The sequence below is a fragment of the Papaver somniferum genome, chromosome 1, assembly GCF_003573695.1.
Source record: "Papaver somniferum cultivar HN1 chromosome 1, ASM357369v1, whole genome shotgun sequence".
Taxonomy (NCBI): domain Eukaryota; kingdom Viridiplantae; phylum Streptophyta; class Magnoliopsida; order Ranunculales; family Papaveraceae; genus Papaver; species Papaver somniferum.
In genome coordinates, this window is record NC_039358.1 from 243,570,949 (window position 1) to 243,588,129 (window position 17,181).

The following is a 17,181-nucleotide window of genomic DNA, read 5'->3' on the forward strand; positions in this document are numbered from 1 at the left end:
GTACGCATACCCGTATGCCTACTTAAGCTGGTTACTTTGTCAAATCGGTCAGTTTATGGACTTAAACATTTAAATCATAAGGAATGCAATCTTTGCAAACCGTGGCTATATGTTCATGATTGATTCAAGTGAATCAAAATGATATGGTTTCAATTGTGTTTTCTATAGCAATTGAACAATTCTTTAACTAGTTTCATTTGAGTTATTTGAACTAGTTATGGTTGAGATGAATAAGGTTGATATGAGAGTAATCATATGGCTAACCTTGGTTAACTGTTTGTGAAACAACATGGTGTACACGTTTAGGTACGGTTATAAACCTAAATGAGGGCACATTTCATTTGTGTGTAACAAGCTAAGTTCGATTTAACGATCGAAAGATATTAGCTTGGCTGAATCAGGATTTTCATCTAACAGTAAATATTGAATGTTTTTTTACCAAGGTAACTTGGATTGCAAATCCTGATTTGAAAACTATATAAAGAAAAACTCTAGCAACTGGGAAACCTAATCCCCACACCTCATGTGTGCTACTAGTTGCATAAATAGAGTCGATTCCCCTTTAACCTTAGGTTTCTTCTCGAGACCCTGTAAGTTAACGACTTGAAAACTTCATTGGGATTGTGAAGCCAGACCCAACTATTATCTTTGTATTTGTGTGATCTGGTCTAGCTGTTTCTATCGTGTTGAGCACAATTGAAATAATTAGCTCGAGATTTTATATCTCCGATAGGCAAGATAGAAAATTAATCACAAACACTTCGTCTCATCGTTTGTGATTCCACAATAACTTGTTTCGATAGTCGATTAAGTTTATTGTGAGGTGATTGATAATTCTACGCTGTTCTTCAGGAATATAAGTCCGTGTTATCAATTGGTTCTTGTTCACCTTGATTTATCAAAAGACGGAACAAAAACTCTTGGGTATTTCTGTGGGAGACAGATTTATTCAATCCTATATACTTTTCTGTGTGAGACAGATTTGTCTATCAAGTCTTCGACTTTGGGTCGTAGCAACTCTTGGTTGTGGGTGAGATCAACTAAGGGACTCAAGTGCGTAGTATCCTACTGGGATCAGGGACGTAAAGAGCGTAAATGTACCTTGAATCAGTGTGAGATTGATTAGTCTAGTCCGAAGTTAATTAGTAGTAGGCTAGTGTTTGTATCGGCTTAATACAGTATGGTGTTCAATCTGGACTAGGTACCGGGGTTTTTCGGCATTTTCGGTTACCTCATTAACAAAATTCTGGTGTCTGTGTTATTTCTTTTCCGCATTATATTTTGTTATAAAATTGAAATATCATAGGTTGTGCGTTAAGATCAATCAATTAGAATATCCAACCTTGGGTTGTTGATTTACATTGATTGACACTTGAACATTGGTCTTTGGTACCGTTCAAGTTACTCCTCTATTCAATCGGGCTCGCAGATTTCTATTTGCTGATTGCGGATTGAATTAAGAGTTAGAGATATTAAACTCTTTGATATACTTTATTATAGATTGAGTCCGACTGTCTTGTTGATTCTCTATAAAGTGTATTGGAGTAAGTCCTCTCAGATTGCCAAACAAATTGTTGGGCGTGGTTGTTAGACCCCCCGCATTTTCAATTTCATTGAGAATAAGAGGGGATTTCAAAGTTGTTAAATATATATACAACTGAAGAGAAGACATACCAATTACCTAAACATTGTAATCCTCTGCATTCAAGAAATCGTTCATCAAAATTAGAAAGTCTCGTCTCAAAGATTTACAATTTAAAATTCGATTGAAGTACCTATCATGGGAGCACCATCATGAAATGTGGATCTATTATACTTATTGTGTGGTACTCTATTTACGTCATCAAGGTTTTATACTGCTGGGTTTTCCTTGTCAAGTTTTTAACGATCATATGTCTGTTTAACACTGTTTTAAAGTTTACATGATCGTGTATTTTTCAGGTTTTTCTCTTTTGAGTTTTCCTGGAATCTTCATAATTACTTTGCTACAATGGTCATCAAAGGGAGTGTTAAGAACCAATATTTATCTAATAATATGCCCTTGTATCTAGGATTTTTATCCCAATAAACATAGTCTTAAACCTATATAATCACACATATTGAATAAAATTGTGCTCCTTCTTTTTTTATACTTTTCTGTCTCATTATTTTCATAACATGCTTGTTCCTAATATTAGGGTTTCATGCACATACTTGGTACCAAGTCTTCTTTCCAAATAAATATAGGCTTAAACCTACGTTGGATAAGAATTTTCTTTCTTCTTCCTTTTCTACTTCTTTTATAATTTTCTGTCTCCTTATGTTCGTAATAGAGTCATATAGTTTTTTTGATTCCAGTCAGATATATACGCCCAACGAGTACAATATGATACCTAACTCAAATAGCTCTGAATCAGATGTATGATCCAAGTCAGACCTTGAGTCATACATCAAAAAAAAAATAATAAAAGAAAAAACGATTGATCTTATGTTTGACTCAACTCGAGTGAGATCCAAACAACAAGGTGTAAGACACTTTCTCTAATTCATTTGCTATATCTTCATAAAGTAAATGAACGGGAATGCTTAGATAAGTATAATCTGTGTTATGTTAGACTTCCAATACTCTTTAAGAAGACATCACGTAACTCTTGATTTTTATTATTCTTTTTTTTTTTTTTTTTTTTTTTTTTTTTGAGGTTAAGAGTATGGTTTGGATTTTGAGAGTTGCAAGATATTACATCTTCCCTGCAACTACGATTTCTACTTTTGTCATCGTTTTGCTATCAAGCATAAATGGATAGGTCAGAACCTATGGGCTATTGTAAACTACTTATATATTCAACATGCAATGAAGAGATACCAAACTATAACTTTGTTTGAGGATTCAGAAGCATTCACTTGGATGGGGAGATTAATCATTTATTAACTTTTGCTTGAGGGTTCATATTTTATGATGAAAAAAGTAAATTATAATAGTATAACATCACAAGATCACTATATATATATATATTGTAACAAAAAAGGGAAGAAAGCAGGGTTGCATATTTTTGCAGATTCAACTTTTCAAAGTCATTCCAATATTTTCCCAAATCCTAATTCTTGAAAATTTGAGATCAATTATAAGGTCTAATCATGTATAAAAAAAAAAGCTCCCTTGATTTGCTTGATGTAACCAACGAGGACATGCAACTCAATGAACATCCCAGTTAGGGACATCTCCCGTCCATCTAAAACATCAAAAAAAAAAAAGAACAACTATAAATCAGAAGCAAAAATAAAGGCTAAATTGCCACGGTTTACAATATCAAGTAAACTAATTACTTATTATCACAAACTCAACAAAAATCCGGCAGAATACCTTTTCAGTGTAATTTCAGATATCCTAATTGCAAACTCATAATAATGCTTCACCCCTTACGTTAATCCTCTTACACACCCACTTCACTATTGCACTAGGCACATAATAATATCTGAAAGCGATAATATAAAATACAATACATGCTTCTCATATTAGCTATATCAGTCTATTTTCTGTGATCGAAAGATAGTTATTCTAGCATATATACGGCAGGATAGATACAATAACAGTAACATCATTCGCTAGAACCGTTGGCATGTTTATAATCGATGTCATGTTTATAATCATCCTCATGTTTGTCCCAATAAGTAGTATTCTACCACTTAACTCGCCACTTAAGTAAACTGATACTTTCCCGATACAGAAAAAAATATATCATGCACATTATAAACCGCAAATAAATGCTGTAACAGAAAAAAAAAACCGTCGATAACAAGCCTTCAACAAGATCCATTTCCAGTTATACTATATTGCTTTCAATCCTTGACCGGAAGATGTAACCCCTTTTTCACTAAACTACATGTTGCATAACAGTCCAAGAAGATACATACATATATATATATATATATATATATATTACAACTAAAGTCTAAAACGCCCCACAATACTAGACCTTTCAAGTTGTCATTGATGCATTTTAAAATAAAAACACGACAAAAATGCACAATATCTCTGGAGTTAGGTAATGCAATCATAAAAAAGCTTACTCTTCTTACATGAACCTGCCTAAAAATTTAACGAAACCACTGCTAATGCGCAAAACAAAAGAGCCCGACATAGAAACCTACTCAAAGTGACGAAGAAGTATACCTTTATATAAGCTCGACAAGACTATAAAGTCCATACTCTTGAGATTTCATTAACTATTCATAATTCCTACAAAACAATCATAGAGGTTAGTTCGCATAACAAAACTTACAACATCCACAAGAAATATATGAAAATAAAAACCAAAAACCAAAAACAAGTCACATATGAAAATAAAAACCAAAAACCAAAAACAAGTCACACTTCTTTGATCTTCCATCAATCTCCTCATTAACCATCCATTATTTCCATACATTATTGTACATTTCCTTTTCCAAATGAACCACATTTTCGTTAGAGCAAGTTCTATAGAAATTGGATTTTCCATCCATATTTACAAATATCTAGAAAATATGGGGCGCTTTTTGGTTTGGTTTTTTCTTAGGCAGGTTCCTATGGGGTAAGGCATAAAAGTAGTTTTGCCATGTCACATGGCATGGCAAATATGTTTCTCCATTATGGAAAAACTGGCAAATCTCAGATAAAATAATATATTTGTTATGATAAGTGGGACCCTAAGAAATATTATTTGTGTGTGTAGGTGGGGTATTTATAAGATTTTAATATATTTAGTGGGACATGTATGGAGTAAAAGTAATTATTAAAATAAGAAAAAGTAGGAGAGATAATGTTTTAAAATATTACTCCCTCCGTCCCACTCCTAAGTGACCTATTTGATTTTAGATTTTGTCCCAATGATAAGTGACCTATATCACTAAACAATGAGATATTCCGGAATTATCCTTTTAGTTAATTATAAATAATATATGAAATATGTATAATTTGATAGGCATGTTTATATTCGTTACGTAGGTGTTTTAAAATGCTTTTCAATTGTATGAAATTTGCGAACATCCGTGGAGTATTTTGAGAGATAAACCATTTTTAAATTTCACTAGTTATTATTCATAAGGGTATAATTGTAAAAAATGATTAAAAATACTATTTTCCTTGCTTGCCTTAAAAATTGTGCAAATTTCAAATAGGTCACTTAGGAGTGGGACGGAGGGAGTATAAAACTACTTAACGGTGAAGTCTCAACTGCCAGCGGTCTAAACTAGATCGCCCGGTCCAGAATCCACCGCTCGGTAGGGACTTGACCTCACCTGGTTAAGTGGAAAATTTACCACTTAGCCAGGCCTTTTTGCCAGTTAGCCAGCTCCATAGTGGGTGCAAAATGGCAAACTTGAGAGTTTTCCATGCCCATAGGAACCGGTCTTAGGACCCCACTTATAAGTGTAGGGCAGACTTAAGGCCAGTTCCTATGGCATAGGAAACTGGCTAGTTTACCAGTTTTGCACCCACTATGGAGCTGGAAAACAAGCAAACTTCCACTTAGCCAGGCCAGGTCAAGTTTCCACCGAGCGGTCGAGTCTCGACCGTTCGGTGTAGTGTAGACCTCCCGGTGTAGTCTCCACCACTAGGTAATTTTTTAATTTTTATTTTTTTCTTCTCGTACTTTTTAGTTAATATAACAGATTTTTATTATAAAAGGACCCCACAAAATATTTTATAATACCTAAAATCTATCAAGGACCCCACCAAATACAAAGTATTAGATTTTTTATTAACAAGGGTCCCACAAAACACAATATAATATAGTACTACTTTAATAAAATTTGATAGTTTTACCGCGGGAAAACTAGTTTGCCATGCCATGTGGCATGGCAAAACAATCTTTATACCAGCTCACATAGGAACCGGCCTAAGCCCATCATGACAAAAATCATTCTATACAAACACAACTTGTATAACATCTATGGTTGAGTTAAATCAGACTCGAATCAGATTCAGCTTGTATAAAATCTTTGGAGTTAGCCCCCTTCCTATGGGTGTGGCAAACATGAATGTTTGCCATTTAAGCACCCACTATGGAGGGGGCAAACTGGTAAATTGTCTTGGCTAAGTGGCAAATTTGCCACTTAGCCAGGCCAGGTCAAGTTTCTGTCTCGACCGCTCGGTGTAGTTTAGACCGTTCGGTGTTTGCTACACCGCTACCGGTTTTTGTAAGACAGAACGGTTTAGTTTGCACCGCTGAGTATAATCTGATCCAACGACCATAATTTTCCCCCCAATAAATACCACATTCCTCTACCATTTTAACTCACACCTTCTCTTCTCTACTTTTCACATTTGTTAATCTAAAAAAATTTTCATCATCTAACTATTTCATTCACTTGGATTGTATAATTTTTTTTAATATGTCTCACTCTAATACTCAATCTAAACAATAAAAGAAGAAGATTAGGGGTCCAAAATTTACCGTAGCCGAAGATGAAAGCATTTGCAGAAACTATGTGTTCTTTACAGTAAGGAAGAAAATAATCGTGCATCAGCTTCTCGTGCCATTCATCCCGACCCCGGTATGTATATCTTCTTGTGAAGACTTCTCTTGGCTCTGGATCTCTAGGTATTTGCCCCGATGAATATAGCTGCATCAAGTTGTTGGTTAGTTCTTTATCTTCATCTGACTCATCATCAATTTGATTCAACACCTGAACGAATATTCGTTATTATTCTTCAAATCGATCCATATGAATGCGCACTTCTTCATCAGAAGAATTCATATCCATTGAGTTGAAGCAAAAAAAATTAAACAGATGATTAAGGTACAAAAGAGTGAGTAAGATAGAGATAATGAGAAAATTAGGTGTGATTAAATTGAATTGAATCAGGTGAATTTATAGGAAACGTGGGGGTGGGGGTGGGGATAGCCGTTATTTCACTGTTTAATAATCGACGGTTCTAAGACCGCTAGCGGTGCAGACTCGACCGCTAACGACCCAGTCTCCACCGCTAGCCGCCTTATTAAGACTGGTCGGTCTTTTCTCGACCGCTCGGTGGAGACTCGACCGCTTACTTTATTTCCCATAGTGGCTCGGCCAGTTTGCCAGGCTAGCTGGCATGGCAAATGAAGGGTTTAGCCATTTGCCATAGGAACCCGCATTAGGACCTTTGGTTGAGTTGAATCAGACTCGAATCAGATGAGTCGAATTAGATGGAGTCAGCAAAACATTCCTCTGCTTAGTCATAGTCAAACTCAATTCGAGATTCAAAACGGAACAACTAGAAGAAGAAGAAAAATCACAGCAACCTAAAAATGGCGTCATTGACTTCAACGAGTCCTACAATTATAACTACAACTAGGGTTTCATCTTCATCTTCATCACAGTCTTCATGTCTTCATTCAAAAACCCATCTCAGATTAAACCCTTCTTTCTCCCCGTTCAGAAACAATAGAATTTCTCTGAGAATCAGAGGGGATTTCAAAGTTATTAAAGCTACAACTGAAGAGAAGACATACCAAATACCAAAACAACCAGAACTTGATAACACTGGTGGTGACGGTGGTGGTAGTATCGGTAGTGGAGGAAGTAGTGGTGGTGGTGGAGGTGGTGGTGACGGAGGTGAAGAAGAAGAATTTGAAGGAGATAAGAAGAAGAAGATGGCTGGTATGTCCATGTCTCAGAAATTGACCCTGGGTTATGCTGCTCTTGTTGGAGGTAATTCATTTTGGTTTTTCATTTTTTGCTTTATTGAATTTGGAATCTGGATTTTGCTTGATTTTGGACACTGATATGATGAAAAGGTCATAGCTTTTGATGATTTGATCTGTAATTTGTTAATGGGGGTTAGTAATTAAGTATGATTATGTGAAATTGGGATGGGTTTTGATGGATTTTAACCTGATTTCATTTATTAATTTGTGGTGGGTGTTGCTGGCTGTGGTGGATGTTAGTGGTGGTTGGTCAGACAAGCCCAAATACCACCACCACCACCCCTTGTTTAGGTTGCTAATGTTATTTAGTGTTAGTGATGGGGATCCACCAAGGCCCAACAATCCCCAACCATCACCACCGCGAAATTCAAGAACCAACCACCAGCATTCTTGGTAGTGGTGGTCCGCACAAGCCCAACTATCCCCGGCCACCACCACCACAAATAAACGCCAACCACCACCGTTCTTGTTTAGCTTAGTAATCTGCTTTTTGCCTGACTGAGATAATCTTAGCTTATAGTTTCGGTCATTTCGTTTGGGGCTTATGTGATATACTGATTTGTAGTTCTGAGTTCTGATTGTTTTATGTAACAGTTGGTGGATTAATGGGCTACTTGAAGAGTGGAAGCCAGAAGTCATTAACAGCAGGAGGATTATCGGCCTTGCTACTGTTTTACGTCTATACACAGCTTCCTACAAACCCGGTCTTTGCTTCGGCCTTGGGAATGGGTGAGTTACTTTTTGCTGTCCTAGTTCTTATTCTTGTTCTTTATTGTTTCTTGTGTCGAAAATTTATAGTGTAGTGCATGGGTTAAGTTCTCATATATGGGCTCTATCAGATTCTAGAAGGACCAGTACATGCACCGTAAGATGAATGGGGCAAAGATTTCCCACAGAACTAGGCAGAATACAATTAGCCTTATACTTATCTAGCAATCTGATTTTTCTTCATCTTTTTCTAATATGAGCATTAGGAATGTATGGATTCAAATACGAATACTTGTTGTAATTAGGAATAATCAAATGCGTACAAGTTGCTCACCTAGGTGCCCTAGGCATGGAAAATTAACATATTGGCCACTTGCTTGGGGAGATGCGGGGAGCCCTAAGTGAGTGCACAGGGCGTCCTGAGGATCACTGGGGTGTGAATAATGTGCCGTACCAAGAAACCCCCGTAATTCTGGGAACAGGCTGTACCCATAAGATGAATTGAGTCGATCTTTCTCACTGCACTTGACAGAATATGTTTGGCCTTATACTTATCTAGCAATTTGTTTGTTCTTCATCTTTTTCTTATATGAGCATTAAGAAAATTGGATTGAACCTACTAACTATGTTGTAAAAGGCGCTGGGCGAGGCGAGGCGCCAAGCCCATCGCCTCGCCTCGCCTAGCGCTCCCTGGGCGCCCAGAAAGAAAAAAAATAAATGGTCATGTCACCTCACCTTGGCGCCTTTTTTTGCTAGGTGCTGGTCCTACGCTTAGTGCGCCTTTTACAACATAGCCTACTAATACTAACATATGTAAGGATTCAAATACTTTCCCAGTTGTGTGCTGTAGGATACAAACTCTTATTGTAATTATAAATCTTTGTAATCAAATGCGTGCAAGTTGCTCTCCTAGGTTCTCTAGCCATGACAATTCACATATTGGGCACTTCCTCAGGGAGATGTGAGGAGGCCTAGGTGAGTGCATATGCGTCCCGAGGATCACTGTGGCATCAATAGTGCGCCGTATTAAGAAAACCCTGTAATTCTGTGAACAGGCTGCGCCCATGTAGTATAAATGCGTGCAAGCTGCTCGCCTAGGTGCCCTAGGCATGACTCACATATTTGCCACTTCCTTAGAAGATGCAAAGAGGCCTAGGTTAGTCCCAAGGATCACTGGAACGACAATAATGCGCCTGACTAAGAAACCCCCGTAATTGAAGAACAGGCTGCACTCATATAAATGACCTGTTCTACTTGTGACTGCCTAATCACAGATTCTGATTGTACATACATACCGTGTTTATACTTTTCAGGTTTATCAGCTGCTCTTCTAGGAGTGATGGGTTCTCGCTTCAAGAATTCGGGAAAGGTCTTTCCAGCAGGTGTTGTGTCCGTTGTTTCCCTGGTGATGACTGCTGGCTACCTTCATGGGATTGTCCGAAGTGTGCTACATGGTTGAAAACTCGAGAATATAGCCTCAGTCCTGGCAAAATCATAATAATACTTTTACCCTTTTTGGTCTTTTTTCTCCGTTGAGTCGAGCTAGTTTGTTTGCTTGTTTGTTTTTTTAACACGTAGCAGTCTGCAGGGTATGTGTGTTGTATGAATTACTCTTCTCGTTCTTTATAGTAATTGGTTGCCTTTCTGTGTGCCTTTGATCAGATTGAAAATTTTATTGTTTTTTATATGGTAAGCCATAAGCCATCAAAATGAACGGTTGTTGGTCTGATATGTTTAAGCACTAGCTTGTATAACCCATGGAATTGAGCATCATTAACGTGCAGATATGCAAGAGTTAGCAGGTGGTTACGAAGAACAGGGTAAAAACAGATGGCGTAAATGATCAGATCAACAGAGTGATTAGATGAACAGATCAGCCAAGTAAATTCAAGAAAACAGAAGATGAAATTTTTGTCTAAATTATTGTCTATTAATGCATCATTAATAACATCTTATTTGGACGACAACAGGTTTTACAAGTACACTGCAAACCCCAAGTATTTATTCCGTCCATCCTACTTCTTAAGATAAGAACCCTAATAACCAACACGACTCCTGTTAAGTGTAACAGAGTCTAGCATTTTGGAATTGGAACACCACATTTCTGTGCCATCTTCTTAGCGTTTGGACTGTTAACATATTTGCCAAGGTTAGGGTCCTTGACATACTGGCAAAGGCAGGATTGTTGTTGTTTCAGCTTGGTACAACACAGTGCAGTTGGAGGAGTTGGTGATGTAATCGCGCCTAAGCAAGGCTGTAGTTCCGTAGCTACACAAGCAGCCCTGGATACAGACATGTTGCCCATCATCATCATCGCAAACAAAGCCACTGCTGCGAATGTTACCAAGTAAGAAGTATTCTTCTTCATCATCAACATCTTCCCGGCTAGAAATTCGAAATTTATGGAAGGATGGGAAATTCTTGAGTTTTATGAACTGCTTTTTTGTTGATGAAGGAATTGGAATGAGGGTTGTGCCCAATTTATAGATGGTGAAGATGGGAAAGAAGAATCAAAGATATAAAAGTATTCATGTAATCTAGCCATGTATGAACGTTACAAAATGGGTTTTCTGTTGCAAACTTTTTCAACTTTGTTTTGGCTGTTGCAGAATGCATGCTTGTCAGTTTTTATCATGCGTGTGAGCACCTCAAGTGTCACACCGCAGCAGTTGAGAATTGAGATCATCCATGTGGCATGCATGTCTTCTAGTTCTTTGAGAAGAAAACAAATTTTGTGGGTAGGTATGTAGATTAGAGTCTACATTTGTAAGTGTCGGTTTCATATGAACTAAAAGTTCTGCGTATCGTGCTTTTCACCCAGTGTGCGCAAGCCATGACGTCTTTGTTAGTGCTAGGCATTCACCTGATGCTTAGTCCATCCAACGTGTGTAGGAAAACGTACATTTGCAGCATGCATGGAAAAAAAAAAGCGCGCAACCCACAAATTAAGAACATGATTACTTGTTAATCAAATACGAGAAAGAACAATGTGCTATAAAACAATATTGAACGTGCACCGAAGTTACAGAAAACGGGGACTGCAACATGCAAATATCCAGGAGGAGGACTATGATTACTCTAAACTCTACTAGCTGCTAAATCTGATTTGACCTGATCATCCTGAGAAGACATTGACTCAAGTTTTTTCATCATCATTTCTCTGTCTCGTCTAACGGAGTCATTTCGTAGCTTGAAGAGTTCCTGTTCCTGGATCATTATCTTCAACCGGGCATTTCTCTTCCTGGCAAGAACCTCTTGGGATTCCTCTTCATCAACTTCCCTCTCACTTTCAGCTTCTCCTCTCACTATGTAAAACCTGTAAAGAAATTGAAATGTTTTACCTAGATATAAAAAAAAAAACACAACTTGATAATGACAAAACCAGATAATAATACCTTGAATTCTGTATCCTTGGTTAAGTGGAAGATCAAAGCATCTTCTCGTTTTAGATTGTGATCGTCAGAAAACTTTCTCCAACCCCCACTAAGTGCTGTCTTACGGGGAAGGTATTTTACGTGCCCGTACTCTACATGGTCTTCATCCTCCAAAGTGAAATCAGTGTCTTTTTCTGGTAGCATCGAAGAACAAAACTTCGAGGGAAGTCCCTGATACAAAAAACCAATAAGCAGATGATTAGCATATGTCTCTTTAACACCAATATTAGAAGGTATTTCAAATGTTTGTGATATATATTTACCAGCCAATAGCCTCCGCCAACAATTGATGGTTTCATTAGCTTGACAAAGCTTTTCGAAAGATCTAATTGTAAGATGGAGCGCTTTTCTTCAGCTTTCGCTTGGACTGGAGATACGAGCTTCTCAGGTTCAGTCATTGATTTTGGTTTTCTGTAATTTCGGGTAAATAACATAATCAGTAATTATTTTTGACTTGAAATAATGATATCAAAGACGGACACAATGATATACAGACTTACTTTGCACTCTTCTTCTTGATCTTACGACTGACAATGTTTACCTGCACAATAATTACATTAATCGGATTAAAATATATACCGTAAACTCAAGCAACAACACAACTGATCATTCTCAAAAATCAAAAGCACAAATTCGATGGATTCAAGTGACATGAAAACAACAGCTGCTATTAAATACTGACATAGTCTTAGTGCATTTATCGCATACAACGGCTAAAACATTAACAAGGATAGCATCACCCGCTTGGATTTAATGCCGGACAATTTTGTGGATTATTATTATACACACACAACAAGCAAACCTATATTAGATGCCTTATTAATTGAAACTAGTCTACATTTGAAATTACTAATCAACCGAACAAACACCGTATTTAAATCTGACAAGTGATGGAGAAAATAAACAACCATGGAGTGTTTCTCCATTGAAGATGGAACCCGATAACCGAGCTTGCAATCAGATACAACAAATCTATGCAATCAAATACTTAATCCTCCTATGCACAGAACAAATCAAATCATTGATAAACAAAAACAAAACAAAAAAAAACTGGTGATACTATACTGACTTTTTTCACGGCCAAATCTTTGGTCATTGTACATGATGGTGAAGTGATTGCCATTGTGTGGTTTCAAGAACATCACTTATGATTACTTTGTTTTTTGATTTTGAGATTATGGAATTATGGGATTGTATGAGATTCATAATCAACTTGAGTATTTGATTATGGAATTATGGTCTGAACGACTATATAATCTTCGATATACTCCCAAGTCCAACGATTACAAGCCAAGACTTGAGTGACCGTCCAAATAAAATTTTAAATTTTGATTTTCGAAAATTGATTTCCTAAATCATAGATCACAGATTACTGATTTCCTAAATTAAAGATCACAAAATACAACAAGTATATTTGGTTAGTTGCGATTTTTTTAGATTATCCGCATAACCCAATAAATGTAGGATTATTTATTTCAATAAATCATCCTTAACTACTTATCGTCCCACCACTAACCCACTCATCCCTCTCCTTGGAAACCCACTCATCGTCCCACCACTAACCCACTCATCCTTTCCTTCAAAACCCTAATAGTAATAAGTATATTCATTTCTCAGCTCTATCACATCAGAAGAAAATGGCCGGAATACCAGCAGAAGAAGAAATTGGAGATCTTCATTATGCCGCCGTACAAGCAACAATAAACCAGTTTTATGAGTTTCATAATCAACTTTGCAGGGTAAGTCGTCTTATATTATGCAGTTGTTCACTGGTAATTTTTATGTATTTATATCAAATCGTATCTACCAACTCATTTTCCTTAACTTATTAATTATGAAGGATGGTGATGATCTTCCCGATCAGAATGCAGTCGCCAAGGTAAGTTCCGCAGCTTCATAAAGTTCTTTCTTTCTTTTTGTTTTGTTTTGTTTGTTTTTTTTGACCTAAAAAGTTAGGGGACGGGATCCGCTAACAAAACGTTTGATAAAATACTCTAAATAAAATTTCTAAGCCCTTAAACCCGATTTATCCAAGATAAGATATATGATAGATAAATTTATACATAAGCTTTGTTCATTAAAAAAATATATATATATCAAAATAATGCCGTTTCATTTAGTATGGATGAAAAATGCAAATTTGGATTCCTCTCTTAAATCTAAAAATGACTATTTGAAGCCTTAACAAGAATGAAGAAAGAAGATTTAAAAAAATCTAACGATCCATCAGATTTGTTAAGGGTTTTGTACTTTTTTTTTAACTTCCATTTTGCTAGATGCAAAACGAGGGTGCCATTTTGTTTCCAAAGAAACAAGTCGGCAATCTTCCAGGTATGTTTCAGTCCACGCTATTTAATCTATATCTATCTGTCCATCAAGGCATGCTTATTTGTAATCTTCTATTGTCATACATGTACAGGGGTTGGTATTGGCCAACAATTTTTCGCTTGGGGCGAACTGGATGCAGTTGGATTTCATAGTCACGATAATGAAATCGACTATGGTTTTGAGATGATTTCGTAAGTGACTCATTTGATGAATTAGTTGATTCTTATAGAAAATTTTGTAGTTTGCTGCAATAACTAAGTACATTGTTTGTTTATTTTTCAGCCGGAGCAGGAAGAATACAGAAATTATACTTACCCCATAGCTACTTCAATAGTTGTGTCGTCCAAAAGGTGTTATGAAGAAGTAGTGGAGTACTATATCAACCAAAGCAGCCTGGATTTTGACGATAAATTTCGTGCTCTCAAGGTTTGTTATATTCCTATCCTCATTTCAGTATCATATTAGTCCTTCTTGTAGTGACATGAATAAATGTTAATACACCATGTCTATTTTAGTTTCTTATTATCAGTCATTCTTGCTATCAGGTGTGATACTTTTCATTGGTTTCACCTTGTAGAACAACGAGGAGCAACGAATTCCTATACGATTAATTCGAAAACATAAGCATGAGGACAAATCTGTTGGAATGGTTTATACGTATGACGGATTATATGATGTAAGTACTATGATGTGTTTTTGGATACCTCCTGATCATGTATTCGGATGTATGTATTTAGTCAATTGTGTTTTTGGTCCTTTGTGTACTGTTTTGGGATAGAATATAAAACAACAAATTTACCTAATGCTCCAATTACAGGTAGTTAAAAGTTGTGCCGAAGAGGGTGTTTCCCACAGGGTTACGTATTGTCTCAACCGTCGTGAGGCACAAATGTTAACCCTCAACCAGGATCGATTTCTTATAGGCCGTCCTTTCGGAAGAGATATCAATGATATAGCTGGGTATGAATTCCAAGAAAATCTAATTTTCTTATTATTTCGTTTATGTTAAAACATGAACTAACTTTATTTTTCGTTTTATGTCATGAAAGGATATTATGCGAAGATATTAGTGCTGAGGACCCGGAGAGAATACCTATCATAGCAACCAATGAGGTTGACGATGCACCGTGGTGTACAGATTTTAGATATAGCAAATCTATGGTATTCTCCAAAAATGTGGAGAGGCCAAAAGATTCCATTGGCTGCGATTGTCAAGGAAACTGTTCAGATGCCATGACTTGCTCTTGTGCACGACTTAACGTCACGCGTCCATACTCGTCAGATGGCAGGTAAATATGATATTCATGCTTGAATTCATTAAATAAATTCCTAAGTTATTCAGCCTGGTAGCATCCTTGATGGATCATGAAAATATGGTCTAACCTCTTTTAATTGTGTGATGATATTAGATTACCGAATAAAATCCCAATAATATATGAATGTGGAAAGCACTGTGCTTGCGGTCCTAGTTGTCGAATAAAAAAAACCCAGGGTGGATTACAATACCGGCTGGAGGTTTGTTCTCATTCACATTTTCGGCTTAAATGATTCGTTCTAACTTGTGTAGAATCTTAATTTATGAATGTCCTATCTGTCTGTGTTCTTTGGCAGGTCTTCCGCACTGAACAAAAAGGTTGGGGTGTGAGAACACGGGATCACATTCCTGATGGCACGTACCTGGGCGAATATGTGGGGAAGATCCGGACGGATAAGGATGCAGATAAAAAACCTGATACATACCTCTTTGATATCGATCCACAGGTGAAGAAGAGATCAACAAGGGTAATACTTTCCCCATTATTAGTATCGTGATGTGCATTCTCTTCTTTGAAAATTTAGTTCTACTGGCCGGTCTTTGATTATAACTGAATTTTTTTATTTTCCCTTTTCAGGATGCTAAGTTTTGCATAGATGGGGAGAAAGTTGGGAACTTTGTGCGCTTTATCAATCACAGTTGTGACCCCAATCTATTCGTCCAGAGTATATTGAGTGATCACTACGACATTAACTACGCACGGATAGTGTTGTTTGCTGGAAGGAATATAGCTCCGATGGAGGTAAATAGTCTTCTATATCTTTCTCCCTAACACGTCAAGAGATTCTTAAGATTTGTCAACTCATTTCTAGCATTTACTAAATATAAGATGTCATATGTCCATTGCAGGAGCTTACCTACGATTACGGCTACAAGATAGACGGTGTGAAAGTAAATGGCCAGATTAAGAAGATGGAATGCCGTTGTTTGGCCAAAAGATGTCGAAAGCGCCTGATGTAGTAGGTCTTTAAGATATTTAAAATGTGAGTGATGAGGTCTTCTTTCTAGGAACTGTTTGAGTCCTGACATTAAATGCTTCTGTTTTAAATCTAGCCATGTATGAACGTTACAAAATGGGTTTTCTGTTGCAAACTTTTCAACTTTGTTTTGGCTGTTGCAGAATGCATGCTTGTCAGTTTTTATCATGCTTGTGGCATATGGTTGGAGGGATTAGGTGTTTAAACTCCTTTTTAGTCCATAATCAGATTCTCGAACTATAAATTTAGAGATCAAGTCCATCAACTACACATACCACTAGCAGTATAATATTTTTGTACTGGGACACAATTATGAAATCTTTTTCACAGTTATTTTTATGGGAGAAACAATGGAAGAAACTCGAAAGGCACCACCTTCTAAGAACGAAGATTGAATAAGCAGTTTACCGGAGGAGATAATCCATAATCATGTCTTGCTCAGATACCAAAAATGCAGTCCAAACTAGTGTTTTGTCGAAAAGCAGGATTGCTATTCTCCGATTTCTTGACTTAGGAGCTCGTTCTCAATAAATCGCACAATCAATCAATCAGAGGTTCATAGATTTTGTTTACATGGTCATGTTTCGCAGTTACTGTGATATCGAGAAGTTTAGTCAGTAGCTGTAAGAATTGGGCACAATCAATATTAGGCATACGAAATTCTTCATGAAGTGCTTAAATGTAAATCGCCGAGGAAAATCGCTGAGGAAACTGATAATGAAAGAAAATGAAGAAGATGAAAATGCAAAAATGTATTCGAACCTGCCTTCAGA

The 17,181-nt window shown here is 36.8% G+C and overlaps 2 protein-coding genes across 2 annotated transcripts; both read left to right on the plus strand.

The window, feature by feature from the left end:
- Positions 1–7,192: 7,192 nt before the first annotated feature.
- LOC113322604 (protein FATTY ACID EXPORT 2, chloroplastic-like) lies at positions 7,193–10,015 on the plus strand. Its single transcript, XM_026570735.1, has 3 exons — positions 7,193–7,650; positions 8,241–8,375; positions 9,668–10,015. Exons 1-3 carry the CDS (start codon positions 7,248–7,250, stop codon positions 9,811–9,813), a joined length of 684 nt encoding a protein of 227 aa, XP_026426520.1. The 5' UTR covers positions 7,193–7,247; the 3' UTR covers positions 9,814–10,015.
- A 3,393-nt stretch (positions 10,016–13,408) lies between these two features.
- Positions 13,409–16,605, plus strand: LOC113275237 (histone-lysine N-methyltransferase, H3 lysine-9 specific SUVH4-like). The gene is made up of 14 exons (XM_026524709.1): positions 13,409–13,527; positions 13,629–13,667; positions 14,065–14,119; positions 14,208–14,267; positions 14,300–14,307; positions 14,399–14,542; positions 14,694–14,792; positions 14,934–15,076; positions 15,166–15,405; positions 15,526–15,631; positions 15,728–15,898; positions 16,009–16,173; positions 16,281–16,322; positions 16,552–16,605. The coding sequence occupies exons 1-14, from the start codon at positions 13,426–13,428 to the stop codon at positions 16,603–16,605; spliced, it is 1,428 nt and encodes a 475-aa protein (XP_026380494.1). The 5' UTR covers positions 13,409–13,425.
- Positions 16,606–17,181: the final 576 nt, after the last annotated feature.